Raw genomic sequence first — 21,639 nt, 5'->3', positions numbered from 1 at the left:
ATGTAAGCTGTAGGAGAGAAGGGATTTTTATCTGTTTTGTTCTCTGCTGCATCCCCAGTGCCTTCAGTGGTGCCCAGCACATAGAAGAAACTCAGGAAGCATGTGTGCATTGCATCAGTACTTGCAATGCTTTTACTCATCCTTCAAGACTAAGTTTCAACAATTCCGTGGTCAACCCCTCTCTTTCTACTTTGTAAAGAAAGGAGTCCTCCCTCCTTTGTTCCCTTTGGCTTATTCTGCAACTCTTCAGAGCTTTTCTCACACATTATTGACTTTTCTGTCTCTCTGACTATTTCTGAGCCCCTCCAAGGCTGGGAGAGGGGCACAGGACCTACCATCTAGTGGAGGCTGAACAGGTGTGTGTGAAGGAAATGAGCCAGGATCAGCAACAGAAGCTTTGGACTATCCTTTTCCTCACAATTACACCTTCTGCATTTGCACACCTACGGAGGTCTCCATTTTATTCTAACATCTTGACTTGAGGGGTCTGAAATGTGTCATCACCACACAGGAGGTACATGAGTTTCAATGAGAAAAGCCTGAAAAATCTGATGCTTTTGAGAACCTATTAGCTGTATGGATTATCTTTCCCTTCCAATGTCAATCTACTTACCAAGTCCTGTGGATGTTACTTCCTATATATGCCTGAATTGATCATTCACTTCTTTCCATTCTCTCCAGCTCTCTAGTCTAAGCCACAGTTCTCTCTTATGTGGAATACGGCAACCACTTCCTAAGTGGTGTGTCTATCTACTCTCTTCCCATAGAAGCCATCGTCTACACAGCAGCCAGAACAAGCTTTTAAAAACACAAATCAGATGATGTTTCTCTCCTGCTGTTGAATCATTCAAAGACTTCCCATTGCACTTAGCGCAAAGTATGAAAGACTTACCATGGCTTACAGGGTGCCAGCAATTTGCTCCCACTTCGCTCCTCAGCCTCATCTTGGGCCACTCTCCACTTCATTATTACTGTGATGGTTCAAAGGCTTTAGGTTTTCTTGCTTCACAACCTCTGCTGGCTCCTCTGCCTGGAATGCCTCTGCCAGGAATGCCCTCTCTTCACTTGGGTAACTTCCACTCACCCTCCCAATCTCAGCTCAGATACCCCCTTCTGAGAGAAACCTTGCCTAAAGTTCAGACCAGGGATGCTGTCCTTCACATGCCCCCAAAGCGCCAAGTTCTTCCTCTTTTTATCACAGTCCTCCTACTTGAATTACTTTTCTCACCAGACTTGAAGTGCCCCCACTAAAATTCAAACTGCACAAGGGCAGCCACGTCCATCTGTATCCTCAGTATCTAGGTCAGTGCCGAGTGCATAGTAAATGCTCAATAAATTTTTCTTGAATGAATGAATGAGGACTAGGTTTGTCTGTCTGACTTAATGTGTATCCCTGGCCCCCAGCACAGTGCCTGGACATAGGAGACACTCAACAAATATTTACTGAATGAGTAAATTGATCTATCTTGAGATATTTCCTTCTTAGCCTCTTTACCAAGACTTTCAACTTTGAAAATTAAATTGTTTTCTGATCTACCCTCCTACCTTGAGGGGTTTACATGTGAACAATGACTGTAAGCTCCACCTTAGACTCCAGACCTGGGTCCCATGCATTCTAGCCACAGCTCCCTCATCGGCGTGATCTGATTTGTAGGAGCAGCCCAGTCACAACTTCGGTGTTGGAAGAAAAGGTTTTTTTCACCTTTTTGCATAAGATTTTGGGTCAACAAGAATATGGCTCTTAGCAGAGATATCTGGAACTGCATCTCATGCCAGCCAGGCCCTGCAATTCTCAGCACTTCAAATGAGTAGAGAAAAAATTGTGCAAGCCACCTGTCTTGGGTGGTCAGAAGGAAAACACCACTGCCTGACAGCTGTGTGTGGGCCTTGGCCTCACTGCCTGGCTTCTCCAGGCTGGAAGGCTCTGAGAAGCAGTGCTGTTACACGTGCAGGGCCCTGGGGAGCATGGCGATGCTGCTGAGAGGCTGCTGTTTGTGCTGGCTGTGACCCTTGAGCCCCTGGCTGGGGAGAGGGGCCAGGCACAATGACTTCTTTCATGGAAAAACTTTACTCTGTAAACGAACTCAGGTTTACATGCCTGCATCCCTCTCCTCTTGGTAAATCACAAGGCACGAGAAAAAGCTTGTGCCATTTGGCTCTCAGTGACATGAGTTTCTAGCAGAGATGACACGAGGAGTCCCCCTGACTGGGGCACTGCAGCTTGCTCACTCCCAAAGGAGAGTTTGTGACTAAATACAGGGCAGACCAAACCTTATGTATATATTCTATAAGACAGTCTAACAGGTTCTGGCCCTAAATAAGACATGCTGGTTAAAGCTACTGAACTGCTTTGCTTAAGCCACCTGTTTTGTTACTGGAGGCACATGAGGTCATCTGACAAAGATCCAAGGCCTTTATAATACAGGTCTTCTCTTTCCTGAACTTCCTGAGGAAGATCTTTACTCCTGTAAGTTATGTTTGATTTTTTCTTTTAGGTTTTTTTACCTCATGGAGAAAGCCTAACCCAGTGACAGGACACAGGACCGAGTGCTACAGTGGGAAGAGTGTGGTCCTCTTCCGAAACAGGAGATGTGTGATCCCTGCCATAGACCTCGGGATCTTTTCTACATAATAAGATGAATGGACCAGATCAGTGGTCAGCAAACACTTTCTGTAAAGGGACAGATAAGAAATCTTTTAGGCTTGTGGGCTGTAGGGTTTCTGTCACAAGCACTCAGCTTTGTCATTGTGGTATGAAAGAAGCCATAGACAAGACATAGGTAAATGAATGGGTGTGGCTTCATGTCAATAAAACTTTATTTACAAAAACAAGTGATGAACTAGATTTGGCCTATGGGGCATAGTTTGCCAATCCTGGGAGACATTATCTCTTAAAAGCATCTATGTAACAATTCTAGAACATGATTATCAAATTTGGGTATCAGCTTGGTCTAGGAAAATATTTAAAACATACGTGCCATGTATATATGTGCATGTATAGGTATTCATATGCCCTCATATATACATAAAAATACACACACACACTCACATAGATATGTCTGTCCATTTCTGACCAAGATGGAGTAAGAGAGACTGAATTTACCCTCTTGCCTAAACAATAAAAAAATGAACAAAATATATGAAGCAAGAGTTTTCAAGACATTGGACATTAGGCAGTGAAGGACACTGATCCCTGAAGAGTGGAAAACTAAACGAGGTGAGCCCTGTGCTGCCCCAGCTTAGTGCCTTGAGAGAGTTTCCAGGCTGCAGCATAGGGAAACCCAGGTGGAGCCCAGTGGACTCCCTGAATTTAGAAGAGGAAGCTGAAAGTACAGGGAGACCAACAAAGCAGCTAGAGTTCACAGAACAGAGTACCAGAAAGGAGAGAATGTGGGGCATAATGGTTAAGTTCACGTGCTGTTTCGGGGGCCTGGGGTTTGCGGGTTTACTCCCTAGCATGGATCTACACACTGCTCATCAAGTCATGCTGTGGCAGCATCCCGCATGTGAAGTGGAGGAAGATTGGCACAGATGCTAGCTCAGGGATAATCTTACTCACCGAAAAAAAAAGAAAGGAGAGAATTGCAGAGAGAGAATATGAATGAATGAATGAATGAATGAGTTCCAGAAATCTGCAAAAGATCCCCTTTGACTATTCATCAGAATGCAGATCAGTGCATGCTTGTGAAACTACCTGAGGCAGGGAGAGGGAAAGAATTACAGGTACCAGTTTCCAGTGTCCCCACAGGGTAGGGAATAGTACCTGTTCCCAACGTCCAGACTGGAAAAGCTCATGATTCATGGGCATTGGGTAGAATGTGGTATTGGTGTAAAGAGACATATCATTGAAACAATAGTCTAGAAATATACCCACATATAAGGGCAACTGATTTTCCACAAAGGTGTAAAGGCAATTCAGTGGAGAAGGAATAATCTTTTCAACAAATGGTAGTGGAATGAGTTGAGTATCCATATGCATAAAAATGAACTTCTGTATATACCTCACACTATATATAAAAACGAACTCAAAATAAATGATAGGCCTAACTGCAAAACCTAGAACTATAAAACTTCTAGAAGAAAACATGGGAGAAAATCCTTGAGACCTTGGAGTAGGCAAAGATTTCTTAAATATGACGCCAAAAGAACAATCTATAAAAGACAAAATTCATAAGTTGAACTTCATCAAAATGAAAATCTTCTGCTGTTTGAAAGGCACTAAGAGTGAAAAGACAGCCACTGACTGGGACAAAATATTTGGAAATCACATATGTGCTAAAAGACTTGCATCCAAAATATATAAAGAACTCTTAAAGCTCAATAATAAGTAAACAAAAAAAAAACCCAATTAAAAAAATGGCAAAAATTGAATAGATATTGCACCAAAGAAGAAATCAGGAAGGCAAATAAGCACATGAAAAGAAGCTCAACACTATTAGATTTTAGGAAAATACAGATTAAAACTACAAGAAACCACTACACACCTAGTAGAATGTTAAAATTAAAAGGACTGACTATAGCAAGTGTTGGTGAGGATGTAGAAAAACTGGCACTGTCATACACTGCTGTAGGAATGGAAAGTTGTACCACCACTTTGGAAAACAGTTGGGCTGTTTCTTAAAATGTGAAATATATACCTACCATGTGATCCCGCTGTTTCACTCTTAGGTGTTTAATCAAGAGAAATGAAAGCATGTGTTCATACAAAGACTAGTACAAGAATAAGTACCGCAGCTTCATTTGTAATAAGCAGAAATGGGAAATGACCATTCTGTCCCTCAAGAGGTGAGAGATTAAACAAACTGTAGCATATCTGACAATGGAACACTAATCCACGATAAAAAGCAATGCGTATTGATGCCTGTTACAATACGGATGAATGTCAGAATAATTGTACTGAGTGAAAGAAGTCAAACCCCCCAAAAGGATGATTCCTTTTTTATAACATTCTGGAAATACAGTCTAATCTATACTGACAGCCCCTCAGTGGTTGCCTGGGTGGGAGTGGGGTTGGGCAGGTGAAGGAAGGAATGGTTACAAAGGGCAGGAGGTAACTTGTGGGGATGATGAGTATGTTCATTATGTTATTGTGGTGATGGTTTCATATGTGTATCCACATATCAAAACATCATATTTTAGACTTTAAATACATATTATTTCTTATATGGCAATTATCTCTCAATAGCCTGCTAAAAAACTAACGTCAAATATATGTCAAACATGTATAAATATGTATTGTATCTTACAAATCAATAAAATATGATAAATATCTATCAAAAAATGAAGAAAGGACCTGAACAGGCAATTCATAAATGAATGTAAATGATTGATAAACAATAAAAATAAAAATTATTGAGATTCATAATCAAATGAATAAAAATACAAAATATACCATTTTTTGTATTTTATTTTATACTACTGTGAATTCATCAATTAAAATGGTAAATGTAAACCAGTGTTGATAATTATTTTGGGGAAATGGGAATTTTCATGTAGTGCTGGTAGACATATAAATGGGGAAAACGTTTTTGGAGGGCAATTTGACAACATATAGCAAAAACTTAAAGTATACAAAACTTTTGACACAATAATTCCACTTCTAGAAATTGATCTTAAGTAAACAAAAATGTACACAAGGATTTAGGAATAAGAATATTCATTGTATCTATGTTTTTGTATTGCAAAAGACTGCAAAGAATCTAAAAGTTCAACATTAGAGAACTGGTTGAATAAGATAGGAAGCCATCAAAAATAAAACTGTAGGGCCAGCCCTGGTAGCCTAGTCATTAAGTTTGGCACGCTGCACTGTGGTGGCCCAGGTTCGGTTCCCAGGTGAGGACTTACACCACTAGTCTATCAGTGGCCATGCTGTGACAGTGGCTTGCATTCAAAATAGAGGAATATTGGCAACAGATGTTAGCTCAGGGGTGAATCTTCCTCAGCAAAACAAACAAACAAAAAACCCCCCTGAAACTGTAGAAGAATATTTAGAGACATGGAAAGATGCTGGTTATGCACCACTCAGTGAAAAAGTTAGAAGCAGTATATAGAGTATGATTTCATTTTAGACAAAAAGATATGTATAATGTGCTAGGAAAAAGACACTTGCACTGGTTACCTCTGGGCTAGGTAATTATAGATAAATTTTTATTTTCTTCTTTTTGCTTCTATTTTTATTTGTTTTACAATGAAGATGTATTGCTCTTATAATAAAAACTCCAATAAAAGTTACTTTCCAGAAAATATCAGTGCTAATAACCTATAAATGATACTGTGAGAAATATTAGTTTTGGGTCTTAGTGCTGAAAAAAACCCACCATTAACAGAAGGCTGCAAAAAGGTGTTGGTTCTGCAGGGAGGCCTGAGATGCTGCTGCCCTGTGACACCGACCTGGGCCTGGACCACTAAAGGTGGTGGCATGGGCCTTGCCCTACAGAGCAGACGGCACTCCCTGCAGAAAGGACAGCTATAAAACGAGGACAAAAAAAGTTAGCACCTGTCTTGCCTAGGACAACGGATCCAGTTAGGCTGGGTCCACTCGGCATGGCTGAGCCTCCACTGGGCATCTTCCACGTCTGTGTCATATAGCAAAGAGTGCGAGAGCAACAAGGCACTCACTAGTCCCAAGTCTTCATTTACAGTTATGGAAAGTGAGGCTCAGATGGGCCCATTCATGTGTCACTCAATCAAAATTGCTTCTTGAAAGGTACAGCAGTGGCTTGAAGTGAAATCAGTGCCAGAGTGTCTGAAAACTAAAACAGCTATTTCTAGAATAGACTCACCTACTGGGAATCTCAACACTCAAGCCTTAATGGAGAAGACCTAAGGCTTCTGATATGTGGCTTTAAAAACCCCAAATCTTCCTTGTCCCCTTCCTCCCGTGAAAACGCGAGAATCAAGGTCCACGAATTATTACCCCTGTGCCACAGAACCACGAAGTTCTCTGAATCTGTTGTAGCCAACTAATCTCGTAGATGGGAGAAATACATACACAGGAATCTCAGCATTTACTGACTACAACAGTGTTGGCAAATGGCTTTCATCCCGTATATCAGCTGCCACCATGTTTGGCGGGAATGTTAAAATGAATCCCAAGGCAGTGCCTGGGCTGAGTGACAGTGTCGTGATTGATTAGAGACATCTTAGCTGTGGAAGGGGTGATTAACAGTATCTTTGCCACATATTTCCATCCTGATCTCGAATATCTGTTCTCTCAAAATAGTGTTTCTTCATTAAATCTCTCCCACTTTTGATTACTCTTATGGAATGTGAGATTAATTCTTTCAAATATGACTTTAACTATATTATTCTCCTACTTAAAAATCCTTTCAAGGTCTGTCCCCATTTCCCACACAGTAAATCTCCTTAGTAAATTTACACAGTAATTCTCACAAGTAAATCTGCTTCCTTAGTCTAATAATCAAGGTCCTCCACAATTTACGCCATTCACTGTTCTATGTTCTCAGCAACTCTACACAGAATCGCTTCCTTGGCCTATTTCTTGTACCCAGAGCATGCACTCTTGTCTAAAAGGCCCATCAGTAGGAGCTAGGGATGGGAGCTGGTCCAAACGGGAACAAATGGACTAACAGATCAGGATGAGGCGCTTGCTGGGGAGGAGATGGAGGGAGGCTATTAGAATGCTTGAGGTAAGGCTGTGAGCCAAATCTGAGTGGACAAGCTCTAGCTGAGCCTTGCTCCTTTTGATGGCCTAGTTTCTATCCCAGTTTAGCTGCCTGTCATCAGTTTTAAGGCAGTGGTGTTTTACAGCTGTTTCTGAACAGACACCTGATACACATCTCACACCTTTTTATCTCCAGGCTCGTGGCATCTTCTTTACCTTGAGTGCCTGTTTCCCTTCCTTTCTGCCTATTTGACTCCCACCCATCCTTCAGTACTCAGCTGCAGAGCATAACAATGAGGCTCTGGTCTGTCTCAAGTGACCTACTTCTCAGAGCCCGATACTTGACATCCTTCCCTAATTTATCTCCACAATTCCATGTGGATCTCTCCTAGTTCTACAGTGTTGGCGAGACATTGACGCTCACCATGAGAGTCCATTTGCCCCCACAGTTACACTGAGGCACCTTCTGGAGGTTGACTTGCTGTCTCATTCAAATGGAGCGGTCTGGATGTGAACTAGAGTACAAGGTTTCTCTTAACAGATTTAAATACCAGTCTAAGGTAACAAAGCATCATAAACTAGTAATGGAATGCAGCATCATAAAGCAAAATAAATTCTTATTGCCCATGGCTAAAATGAGACAAAATATGGTTCCAGAATAAGGGAGAAATAAAGTAAAGCTATCATGGAAAAATATGAGGTTAACTTTTCCCGCATGCCAAACAGCACCTGAGTGACCCAAGAGTTATTGAACTTGAAAATAAACAATTGCTGTATACCCTGCTAGTGACTGGGCTGTGATGAATAGTTATGACAATTCTTCATCGTGATGGATCTAAAATAAAAAGGTTTACACTGCACACATTTAATTTGGAATAACTTTGCCATTTATAAGCCAAAAAAAAAAAAAAAGCAATTTGAAACTTCTATGAATTCTCATCAACTTGATGTGGAACAACTCAATGCCAAGCTTGTATAAGTTACGGGAAACAGAATAGGGTGGCCTGTTACTATATCTGTGTCTTATTTTTACCCAGATCAGAAACAGAGGAATCAGAAGCTTTTTCCATATGCTCATACACTATGAGCATTCTTTGCTAATTTCAGATGAGGATGACAAGGGAAAGTAATCTTTGTGTGCTGTAATCCTACAGGCCCTGTGGCTATGTTGATAAGTCATCTCTAGTATGACCAGGAACCCACTGGCCTCCTATTTCTTGCTAGTTGGTGAGGAGAAGAGTAGAGAAACTTTCCACTTTGAGCCAATGGAATAATTCTTGTTCCTATTACCGACACTTGGGAAGACATGCAGTTAGCATGAAGATTTTCTCCATTTTGTAGGCCTGCTTTTTATTCAGGCCTTTGAAGGCAGAGGAATACTTCTCTTCTACCATTACCATCTCCATGGTGGGAATGTAGAAGTTCCCCTCGCATCTCCATGATTCTGGTACGTCGGGCCCAGGACTTGGATGCCCTTGCATGACTTTCTGCTACCAAAGGACACCAGCCACGTGGTAATAACTTGGTGAAGGTGCCCAATGACACATCCTAGGGAAGTTACACCTGGTGAAGTTATTTAAACACTTGCCTTGAGGAGTCTGTCTGGGTTGGTTTTAGGTCCTACCTACAGAAAGCTGGGCTAAATAGATTACCTGGCTTTTGGGAGGTGCTGACATTGCAGCTTTCTCCTGGAAAGCTGATTATAGCTCTAATTTAGGTGGGAGAAGGTCATGGGGGTCTCCTGTGGTGCTGTTGGCAAGGCGAGAGGAGATACAGGAGCTGTTTTTCAGTGCTTTTTACTTTACTCCCTGTTCAGTGAGTCAATCTGATTGAGAGTATCTGGGCTGTGGCATCAGCCCAAGAGGATTCAGAAAGGAGCCACGCTGGAATCTAGACGAGAGAGTCCAGACTAAGAACTGCACTCACCTCATAGGGAAAGTCAGCCAAGTTTCCACTGGTGAGTCTGGATTCTGTAGGCAATTTAGTGATTTCCTGTTGGCCACCCCCAACTGCTGCCTCCCTCCCACCTGCAAGCAGTCACCCATCCATAAATCCTGTCCAGCCCTGGATTTCTGCCCAATGTTCCAGAGGGTTGGACTCACCAAGGAGAGCAGAATTCCCAGGATCCAGGACCAGATGTGTTCCCAGAGGAGATGTCAGCACCGAAGGAAGGTTCGGCCCAGTGGCTGAAAGCAAGGCTCTGATATCTTCCAACTGTGTGGGGACTTGGGGGGGGATCTGTGTGAAAGCAGATCATGAACCAGGCAGGTTAATGCATAAAGGCTGTATTAAGGGGAGACGAAGAGGTGGGCATGTGCATAAGTGTGTCTTTGTGGCAGGCAGGCATTATTGGTGTTGCCTTTTAACATCATTTTTCCTGTAGAGATGGTGTGCCTATCAAGGTGAGTTTGAATTTCAAACTTAATATTTGATGTCTGAAACAATAAAGTCAGTAATAAGAATCAGGCCTGTTGATTTCAGGAGTTCCTTACTGTCTACTGCTTTATATCACAGTATCATTGGGCCCCTATAAATTTGTAGGTAAATTAATCTATATTATAAAGACACTAAAAAAGCCAACACTTCTTCAGCAGTTACTATATACCAAGTCCTGTGCTCAATAGTTTTCATTCAACTCTTATAACATCCTTCAGAGGGAGGTAATTTGTTATTGGCCCCACAGATAGGGATACACTACAGGAATTTCTTATTAAAAGGAGCCTATGAGTGGCTTTTTTTAATAAAGAAAAGGGTCCATTTATGAAGTTAATTTGCATTTTGGTCTGGATTTTTATGCCCAAGTAGGACCAGGACAGGGATGATTTGTTACTCTGGATCTTATAAGGAGTGAGGGTTGAAGTCATCAGGGGTCACAGTTAACCGAGCCCAGAGTGACAAAAATGGGAAATATAGTGGCTTGCTTATCATTTTCACTGGACAAGTAAAGAGGCAAGCACCTACCGAACCTCGCAGGGGCATGACCTCAGATTCTCCTGGAAGAGAAGCAGAATCCTGTACCCCGTCTTCTGGCATCTCCCGAAGGACTGCAATTCACAGTCCCAAGACCAACTGCCACTCTTTCTCCAACACTTGTTGGAGAGGAAAGAGGAGCAGGAGTGGTGCTCTTGTAATTGATGGTCATTTCAACAGTGTTCAGTGAGGGCCTACTATGTGCTTGTCACCTTGTTAGGTTATTGTTAGGGATGGCAAATAAGTCATGATGGCACCACAGTCTGCTTCAGAAACATACCTTCTGTCTACTCTGCCTCTGCCTGCCAAAGACCACTGCATACAGAAAACAATGAGAGTGAGATTTTTATATCTATACAATATTAAAAAATTGTAAAGACATTATATATATATTATAAATAATATATAATTCAAAAACATCCTTTATATGGGGTAGGGTAAAAACATCATGCTTGGGTTCAGGAGCCCTCAGTTTGAGCTGTGGCTCTGTCATGCACTAACTTGGGCAAGTCACGTTAATCTGTAAAATGACGAGGAACTGTATCATTTCCAAGATCTCTCTCTACTCTGAAATACAATGATTTTAGGAAGTGATGGTGATAGTCTACTCAAACCCAAACTCTCCCTCCCATCCTTTTAATATTCCCTTAAGAACATTGAGGGAAATTGAATTCCTTCAATATTGCAATTGAATATTGAATAGTCCTTCAAGAATATTAAAACTCAAGAAGCCTTTGCTTATTTGCTAAGAGCCAAAACGGGAGGTTATGTCTCATCTTCATAACCATCAGAACTCCTTGGGACAAATGTTGGCCCCTCCTGATGTCCTTACAGCTTCTATCATACTTTTCTTCTTTGGTGCATGTCCATTTGATCTTCCCAGGGGAACTGTAAGTTCTCCGAGGACAGAGGTCCTGTCTTATATTTATCCTAAAGTTCTCCATGGAACTTAGAGGCAACGCTTAATGAATATTCATCCAATGGCTATATGAATAAATGAATGACAGTCCGTCTCATTACACTTCAAGTCTCCATGCTACAGGTTAAGTCACAGAACTTGGTATGAGACCTCGGCTTTATACACAAAATCCCTCAGTTAAAAAATTAAGCCACATTTTTGGCTGCTTTAAAACAAAGAGAGACATTACTTATAAAAATTAACAAACTCTGATTGCTAAATCAAGACTTCTGATCAAGAAAAGCCCTAAACTTGAGAGTCTACATAGCGATTTTTTTCCCGTCAAGTTTGATTAAAATGGGAAGACGTTATGCTGTTCAAACTCCACGTTCGCGGTCACACTGAATCGGAGTCGGAATGTTGAAAGAATTGGCTCGTAGAACATACACACGTCATTGGCAAAGCTACAGTAGCTGCTACACACCCTAGGCTTTTATTTCTGTTAGCAGGGGCAATGAGGAAGGGAAATTAGGGAGGAAAAACCCACAGTAAGCACCATAACTCAGCATGGGGCAATAGTCTCTGGACCCGGGGCTCCATACTAGCAGTTCAGCAAGATGAAACTCAACACAAAACAAATGACATCCTTCCTAGGCCAATTTTCTGTGGCTTCCTAAGATGACTGGAGGTTTATGCAGCCACTGGTGAGATGAAAACCCATCTGCACCTCTCTGAAATCTGAGTGGGCAGGGGCTAGGGACCCTCTGCTTTTGTACAATATCAATTTGGGGTGTGAAAATACAAGCAGAAAGTTCAATTATTTTTCCCTGAGGAAGTCCGTAATGTATATGTGGGGTGTGTAATTATTCATATTTCTCACATTTCCGTTTTTTTCTTTCTTAGAACGATAGCTTTCTCTTGGTGAGAAAGCTGGCATAAGTGCATTTTTTAAAAAAAAGTAAGACAAAAACAAGCCTTTTTGCTCTATTCCACCAACTCCCGGATTCCGTGGAGAAGCGAAACAAAGGATTTCTAGTCAAGGGGATAAAAGACTTATAGCTTGTAACATGGCTGAGTCCAGCACAGGGCAACAGCGATTAGGGGATGGTGTCCCAGCAATGGTTATTTTTAAATACCTATTTTATGCCAGGAACTGTGCTAGACTCTTTAATCAGGGTTCTTACGTTTGGGGATGCTATAGTTTGTGTCCCCCTAAATTCATATGTTGAAATCCTAACCCCCCAAGGTGACAGTATGAAGTAGTGGGGACTTTGGAAGGTGACTAGGTCATGAGAATTATGCCCTTATAAAAGAGGCCCCAGGAGCTGGCTGGTCCCTTCTGCTACATGAGGACACAGCAAGAAGCAGCCATCTGCCACCCGGAAGAGGGCCTTCACCAGAACCTGGCCGTGCTGGCACCCTGATGCTGGACTTCAGTCTCTGCAAGTGTGAGAATTAAATTTCTGTTGTTTATAAGCTATCCAGTTTCTGCTAGTTTGTTTTAGCAGCCCGAACAGACTTTAGGTGGACTAGACTATGAACTTCCTGAACTTACATGAAAAAATTTTGCATGTATGAATTTTTCTGAAGGGTGTAATCTATAGTTTTCATCTGATTCTTCAAAAAGTCCTTCACACAGGAGGAGTGAAGAATAACTGCTTTACTTTTGGTTCCCCTGTTTAACCCTCCCCCACCCCACGTGGGCGGGCAATCCTCCTTGTGCAAGTTTCCCCACAGGGACCAGCATCTAAGCTTAGCAAGGTTAAGTGACTTGCCCCAGGGCACAGAGTGAGTAAGCAGTAGAGCCAGGGTTCAAACTCATGTCTGCCTGGCCCCAAAGTCTGTGCTCTTTCTATCCGAAGGCCCTAAGGCGGGGAGAAGGGAAGGGATATTGATTTCACCATTATGCACTCAACTGGATCAGGGAAAAGAGGAGGTGGAGGGTGGGTTGGACAGTCTCCCCCAGTGGCTCCCCCAGGGGCAGCTGGCCTCCAGGCGTTTACCTAGGATCAGCAGCTGGCTGTTCTCAGTCAGCTCTCCGTGCAGATTGGCTGCCCTGCAGGAGTACAGGCCTTGATCCGAGGAGGACACGTCTGCGAGCAGCAAGGAGCCCTCATGCAGATGGTGAGGGGAGCCCAGTTTGCTTTTATTCCTGAACCAAGTGACTTCAGCTTCAGGCACACCTAGGAAGAAAAAAAAATAAACTCATGGGCTCAACACATTCAGGTGAGCCCAGAGGCATTTATGGCCTCTAGGCCGGCCCTCCCCTGGGCTGCTCCGCAGGAAGCATCTGCCAGGGCGTCTTCTACCATCCTTTGGCCAAACTAAATAATGCCTCAGACTTCTTGGTTGTCTTGAGATCTTTTGCCTTTTAAAACTTACACTGACGAGGCAGGAAGAGGCAGGCCGGTTAAAAGAAGAGGAAGCAGGCAGCTGACAAAGGGCACTTGGCAGGGCGGGAGGAGAGCACCCAGAGTCTTTGGAGAAAACATTATAAAGACGTAAGAACCAAATCTACACACCAACAAAAACGAATGATTGACAACTATGTGAAACAAACATGATGCTGAGTAAGAAAATCCAGACACAAAAGGATATACACTGTATGAAATCATTTCTGTAAGTAAAAAACAAAAACTGACAACATCAATCTATGCTATTAGTCGTCAGGTTGGGGGTTCCTCTGAGAGGATGGGGTGGATGGGGAGGGGTTGTGACTGAGAGTAGAGGGGAGGGCTTGGCCACTGGTAATTCTCTGTTTCTTGACCTGGGGCTGGTTTGGTGAGCCTGGTACCTTTATGATATGTGTACTTTTCTGTATAGATTTAATGTCATATGGGGCCAGGGGCTGGGGTAACAATATGACACTTTGATAAAAAGCTACAAGCTACAAAATGTTACTAGCTTCATGAACCAGACAAGAGTGAGCTGCTGGATCCTTCCCAGAGTTGACACTATATGCAGAGAGCAAGCCTGTAGTTTTTTGAAGCCTGTGTATTTTCTTAGACCAAGAGAACACGGAACTATGTATCAGTAGCACCAGAGAAGAAGAAAGATAAAAAGAAAGGACTCTGCTCCCTTCTCAATCCAAGTTGACTATCTTGTGAGAGAGAGCTGGGGGTAACTATCTTTGGAAGTCTGTCCAAAGGACAGGCTCTGTCCTCTAGGGGTGTTATGGATTGAATGTGTGCCTCCAAATTCATATGTTGAAGTCCTAACCACCCTCAATGTGGTGGCATTTCTTTGGAGGTATTTAGGTTTAGATGAGGTCATGACGGTGGAGTCCTCATGATGGCATTACTGCCCTTATAGAGACCAGAGAGCTAGCTCTCTCTCTCCCCATCATGTGAGGACAGAGCAAGAAGACAGCTGTCTGCAAGCCAGGAAAAGAGCTCTCAGCAGGAACTGAATGGGCTGGCACCTTGATCTCAGACTTCTCAGCCTCCAGAACTATGAGAAATAAATTTCTGTCCTGTGAGCCACCCAGTCTATGGTATTTTGTAATAGCAGCCTGAGTGGACTAAGATGGGGACAGCCTTAATTCTTTAGGAAGTTTCCCTGTGGTTGACACGCTGGTAAACAGGCTTCAGTTAGGACAAACCTTCTAACATGGTCTGCATAGAAGGCATAGGAGGCAGAGTTCTGAGTAAGTTGGGAGACGGAAGTCTGTGGCATCAATTCACAGGGTCTCCAGGGAGCAGAAATCTCCATCCCTTGCACCACCCAGCCTGCTGACCCAGCTCACAAAGTTACTCACAGAACTCTGGGCCATGTGTCCAGAACATGTTTAGAATGTCAAATCCTGGTAAATGGGGTCAAACCCAGGTATAGTCAAAGAGCCAGACCTTTAGTCCTGTGCTTTCCCTGAGTTGGAGCTAGGTTTTGCCCCTGGGGCAAGGGCTGTGTTGCCCTTAATGGGCAGCCTACTGTTGAGGACACAGACATCTTCAAGGAGTTCCTGTGTACCTGTTAGTTGTCCTTGAATCTGATGAGCAAAATTTACCTGCAGTCTACTTTTAACACCCAGCTCCACAGCCCTCATTATGGCCCCTTAGGCACTTACTGTTCCCAAGCTCTCAGTGGGAGGAAGTGGAGTGGAGGTGGAGGGTGGTCTCATGCTCCCTCGCTAACAATGAGCTGTCTTGTGTGCATTCACTGGTGTCCTGGCTGCTCTGCTGCCTCAGATGGGGTTTTCCAGGCCTGGAGTGGTGGCCTAAGATGATGGCCAAAGTGTTTAGCTAATTTGTAGGGCCTTTCTCTCTGTTATAGGGAAGAGAGGAGTGATTCTCTGGTCCTCTCTTTTATTCAGATTACCCATAATTCAACAAGAATCACTAGGGTAAACTGACTTGGCTACCTCAGGGAGAGGCACGCAGTGTGATACTTGATGCTCAAGTGCACGAGAGGGGCCAGGCTGGCATGGTCTCTAAATATACCTGAAGAAAAGATGCAGGTGAGAGGTAGAAAAGCCGATTTTCATGACAGCATCACTAGGGAGAGCAACAGCATCATGATGCCCAGCCATGCCAGCTTGGACTTTGGCCCCTGACCTGTTTTCACATTAAAAAAAAAAAAATCCACAGCATTCAGAAAGCCTCTGAAGAGTAAGGTGAAGAAAACACTCCCAGCCATTTCTCTCCTGAAAGTGCAAGGAAAAATGAGGTCCTAGAAACTATTTTCTATAAGTATTTCCCTTGCTATGAATTGCTCACGTGTAGCACTATCGCTGGCACCTTCCTGCAAGGAGGGCTGTGGGCAGGAAGCACATAGCCCTAACAGGAACTAAGATTGTTCTAGAGTCAGAGAGGCAGAGCAAGAGGAGTGGAATAAATGGGTCTTCAGTTTCACGAACAAAAGTGTGACGACTAAGTGAACCGGGGAGCGAACACTCTCTCCATGACTGTGCTGTGGACCCTGGTGTACGTGTCTCCAGAGCCAAGCATCATGGGGGTCTCTCTGTGGGTAACACTCGTAATCCTGCAGCAAGACTCCCTGCTGCTCGCAGAAGTGTCCTTCTCTGGTGAGGGCCAGAGCTCCTGCAGGGAGCCAGAGGCAGAGAGATGCAGGAGGAGAGAGGAAATGAGGAAGGAGGGTGAGACACAGGAGCAGGAGGGAGAGAGAGAGAACCAGGGATGGAGAGGGACCTGGGAGCCGTTTCTTACATCCCCAGGAAGTAGGTGTAAGTTTCCTGCCTTCCCTTCCTCATGCTTTGCCTCTTGCCCCTAAGAAGTCGGGGTGTTTACCAGGACAAGACAGGGTGTTTCCCCAAAGGGCTGAATTCCTCAGGCGAGGGCAGGGCAGTTCATGGGAGAGATGGAAATGTTTAGGATAGCAAAGAGGAGAAGGAAGTAACCTCCAGACTCCGCAAAACTGGAACCACAGAAGTGACAGCAGTACCAACGGAAGAGAAATTACGTGGAAATCGTTCTTCAATAGAACTATTAGCAAACCTCTCTCAGACTCGCTCAAGTGTGGACCTGCAGCATGAACTCGCTGTTAGAGGAGCTGTTGGTGGTGTCACATTTTGGGGGCTTCTATCCTGGGACTGTGGGCCTTAGGCAGAGAATGACACTAAAAAAGACGCCTTAGAATCTTTTTAGTCCTTCCGTGACTGGCTCTGACATATTATAAACACAGATGGAATAAGGGAAGAGCAAAAATAAATGAGGCGTCATTGAGCTCTTTTTCCTTTTTCTCTCAAGAGACAATGATGCTTTAGAAAGCATCGCCAGCCCTTGTTTAAGCCAGAGTCCCTTGCAAAGGTACCAGATGCACATGCCTAATATCAACGTTCAGAAAACCTAAACATCAGGAGTGCACCGAGGTCAGCAACTATGTAAAAATATCCTGAACGTGTTAGAGGGAGAAAGAACATTTGCTATAAGCCAAACATTTTATAAACATAATCACATTTTTCACGATCCACTATTATTAGTTCCATTTTACAAATGAGAAATGTGGGACTCAAAGAGATTAAGAAATCTGCCCCATTAGTGACATTGGTTTGGATCTCCTAACCTGTCCCCCCCCCCCCCCCCGCCCCCCCTCTCCTCACCCCATGGCCAATCAGTGACCTACAAATGGCAGAGGATTCAAACTCATACATTTGATGCCACGGATCCCTATCTTAACAAGTACCCCACCCTGCCTGCCCTTATACCAGACTCCCCTTTAAGAGAAGATCTGAATTGCTGCCCTGTTGTTTCTGAACTGTCAAATCCTTAAATCCTTTCTACTTTCAGAATTAACCTCTCTGCTGTAATTGTAACACCAAGATTATCATTAGGAGGGAGGTTTCTAGAATCCACGTGTACTGGCTTTGTTAGCTCTCTTCTTGTTGAGAAGCTTGGTCAGGTTGTGGGAGATTTTTTTTCTATCCTGTTGGGATGTGACAGCACACTCTACAGAAAGAAATGTCTGAAAAATGACAGAAAATACACTCTACCACAGAACAAAGTCCAAAGCTATGTTGTTGACACGTTACTTGGAAAGGCTCCACACTCTGGACTCCCTGGTATGATCTGTGTCTAAAAAAGGGAAAGAAAAGAACCTGCTTTTACTGTTACCCCTTTGTGGCATATCTTATCAACAATACAATGCTCTCCCTGTTTCTTGAAAGGATCAATAAATGAGTCTGGTCATAATGGGTTGTAACTTGATATGATTATAAGGATTAGGGCCTTTAATCTCCACTGAGCTGCCTGGTAGGGTGATGCTATAATATTTTTTTAAATCCCAGGCAGGATATTCTTGTTAACTAGACCACTTGTTATATTTGGAAGGCTGCTTGCCCCATAGCAGCTTGTCAACATCTCGAGGTGGGGCGTTCACTGAAAGGTACACCTTGACACGATAATTTCTAGAAGCTTCTTTGATGGCTTGGTGCAAGAAAAGGAAAGGATTCAGTAACTTAAATGTCAGCCTTGGCAATTATTCTAAAGAACCATGGAAGTCTGGGAAGCAGGTTTTCAGCCTTCCACATTTCTCCAAAATGACTGTGGCAGACACTGATAGCTGTTCACAAAACCTGTTTTGTTCTTTTTCCTGGGTACCCATCTAGGCTACACTGCTAGCATCCCCTGTGGTTGTGAGTGGCCCTGTGCCTAAGAGGGGAATGTGAGAAGTAGTGATGTGTGCTACTTCTGGGTGTGGCCCTTAAAAGCCTTCCCAACCATCCCCTACTACTTGGGTTTTCCCTCTTCTGGTTGACAGGACAGAGATAACCTTCAGGGAGACCTCGGAAGGCAGGTGTTTCCGATAACAGAGGCACCAGCATTCTGTGACTCTGAATGGCTGTGTGGGGCAGCTGAATAGGAAGACTAGACTCTTAGGTAAGCAATAATCAACTTCTATTGTGTTTGATCCATTATATATTTGGAAGTCTACTTGTTACCAGAATCTAGCATTCCCTAACTAATATACTGCTCATCATTGATTTCTCAGTTGTTTATTTCTGCATCACTAGTCCTGACAATTTTATCTCCTAGGTAACTCCTTCAAAAGCTTCCTTTCCTCTTAGGATAATATTTCAAATTGTACCATAATCTATGAGAGTGTGTAAGATCTAGCCCCTGCCTACTCTCCCCAACCCTCTAGCCACATGTCATGCTACATTCTTCTCTGCTGTCTATAATACACCAGCCATATTTTACTCCTTCAGGTGCAGCATGCTCTTCCTACCTCAAGCCCTTTGCACATCAGTTCCTAATGACTGAAACACTCCCTTCTTCCCCAACCCTTTATCTTCTATTCCGTTTTCTGAGCTCCTCTCAAATAGACAACAAGTATGGGAGTGGTATGGTGCATTGGATCACTTTTTGAGAAAAACTCTCATCATACTCATTGCTTAATATTTTTTATGTTTAAGAGTTGGAAAGGATTCACGAGGCTGCCTTTCACAAGTTGAAAGCATACATGTGCAAAGAGTTATTTAACGAAAAACTGCTAACAACTAAAATATGTAAGGACATGAGTTATTCCATGTAAATTATGTAATATTCTTAAAATAGACTACAACACAGCCATTGAAATTATGCCGTAAGAGAACCATAGAGCCACTTGTAGCAGCGAAGTAGAAGTGGTTCCTTCTGCCATCTAGCATTCCAGCTGTCAGTGTTTGGACTGGAGACTCAGCTCAAGGATGATTTCTTTGTTCAATTAACTCACAGACCATCTGTGTAATCAAAAGCAGGCTCTTTCCCACCCACTTTGAATATATATCTTATTGAACAAAAGGTATAATGACAGAGACACAAAGATTTATTTTAATTAACCATGATTAATACAAATAGTTCTATGAATAAAAATAAAAATAAAGAATGTAATGTGCATGGCCAGGCAAAAACTGGACACAACCACCTCAGATCTCACTATAAGGTTACCAAGAACGAGTCTCTGGATGGAGTCGGGGAGACAGGGCCCCAAGCGGCATAGAAGAGTTGGCCAAAGCTGGTTGTAGTGTCCTGGGCTCCCCATGGGAAATACTTCCCTACCTGGACTCTGTTCTCTCAATCTTCTTTAAATGCCCAATTCCTTGTTTCGCCACCCTTTGCCCCCCATTCTTTTACTCCTACCAATTCAACTCTCAAGGAGAGACCCAACACAGTCCATTCTATCTCCAGTCCACGTTGTCTCCGAGGCGCGTGTTCATAGTGACAGGTGGGAGGGAGGGTTCTACACAAAGGCCCTAGCTGCCCCACCAGTCCCTGCGCAGAGGGACAGCTCACTCATGGGAAGCCCTGTCAGGGGTTTGTCTTACTCCTCCCCTGGGAGTACAGGGCCTAAAGGGATTTGGTTCTAGAAGGTTTCACTGAAGAGGCTGAACACACAGGAGGCCAAGGAAAACTTTACAAAAAGAAGCGGCTAATGTACAATGCCAGAGATAAGTTTATATTTCTGGCTTCCTGGAGCTACCAGGACATTTCAGAGAAAACCAGAACTGGCCGTTCTTTGTAAACAACATGCTCTAGATTAAGATCTTCCTCCTACTTATTCTGAAATGGGTTCTCCGGCCTTATAAATCACAAGTGGAGGTAAAACCTCTGATGGTGGGGTTGAGATCTCAATGAAGAAACCTTCGGAGCAGTGGATACCACTGCCTGTCCCCTCTGCAGACGGGTATGACCAGGGAGCCGGGGTTTGGGTATGCCACAGTAGGGTATGAGGACAGCAATCAGGGGACTCTAGCCGGGCCCTGGCACAGGAGCCACTCATTTCTTCTTTGCACTGAGGAGTGAAAACCCTTAAGGTAGATGTCACAGACTAGCGGTCCATGGCTGGGCAGAATTAGCAGCTGGGCTTCATTTGGCTCTCCATTGCTGTTTCTGGCTTTTTAATTGAAGGCATGCTTTATAAAGTGCATACTGCCACCCCCTATTGTCCACTACTCCTCCACTTCCCAGTGATGTTCTGGTCTCTACAGGCCTCTGAGTTTGCAAGGCCAACCCGAGGGTAATGCCTATGTCACGACTCCTAGCAGCACTGGCTATTTTCCTGAATGACTCCCACCCATGTGATGTGCAGAAGCTCCAGGTTCCTGTTGGTCTTACATGTGCCATCTCTCCCATGTTCCTCCACTCCTTACCTTTCCACCACCACTGCCCTGAGTTTAGGCCCCTATAACCTCCCCTCTAAACTACTATGATGACTTCTTAAACTGGCTTCTCTCTTCTGGCATTTCCTTTCTTCAATCCATTTTATGCACTGCTGGTGGCTTACTCTTCTGGAAGTATGGCTCCTTAAGGTCACTCTTTATCTGTCTCTGGCCAAGCATTCAAGGTTTCCCACAGCGTAGTTGCCACCCACCTTACTAAAGTTTAAGCCCCTCCACACCATTTCTGCACTCTGGGCTCCAGCCAGAGCAAAGCACACACTGTTCCTTACAGTCTTGAGGCTTTCCTGCTACCATGAATTTCTCACACTCTTTCATCCACTTGGAACACCCTTTGCCTCCATCTTGGCATGTTCACATCCTATCAGTGTGCAAGGCTGAGATAAAAAAACCACCTCTTCTACCACATCTGTTCCAGTCTGAATTAGTCCCTCCTCCTCTAAACTTCTGTAGAACTTTCCATGTTCAGAGGGACTGAGGTTCATGCCTTAGCTTTCCTGCTAGGCCTGAATCCCTGAAAGGAGAATTTGTATTTAA

At 43.5% G+C, this 21,639-nt stretch overlaps 1 protein-coding gene across 3 annotated transcripts in view; it reads right to left on the bottom strand.

The window, feature by feature from the left end:
- The window catches only part of ADAMTSL1 (ADAMTS like 1), a 362,288-nt gene that overhangs the window by 52,892 nt on the left and 287,757 nt on the right, over nt 1-21,639 (bottom strand). For 2 of the 3 annotated variants that reach the window (XR_006889167.1, XR_006889168.1), the window contains 2 exons: nt 13,496-13,675; nt 9,727-9,862 (listed from right to left, as the gene is read on the bottom strand). Coding sequence is in view for 1 of the 3 variants with exons in the window: in XM_046664981.1 (XP_046520937.1) it covers nt 9,727-9,860; nt 13,495-13,675 (315 nt within the window). In the remaining 2 variants the exon portion in view is untranslated. Of the gene's footprint in view, nt 1-9,726; nt 9,863-13,494; nt 13,676-21,639 lie in introns of all 3 variants that reach the window. The other variant, XM_046664981.1, reaches the window with a different exon arrangement.

The sequence above is a fragment of the Equus quagga genome, chromosome 6, assembly GCF_021613505.1.
Source record: "Equus quagga isolate Etosha38 chromosome 6, UCLA_HA_Equagga_1.0, whole genome shotgun sequence".
In the NCBI taxonomy this organism is placed as follows: Eukaryota; Metazoa; Chordata; class Mammalia; order Perissodactyla; family Equidae; genus Equus; species Equus quagga.
The sequence above is the reverse complement of the archived record's forward strand: the minus strand, read 5'-3'. Positions and strand labels throughout refer to the sequence as shown.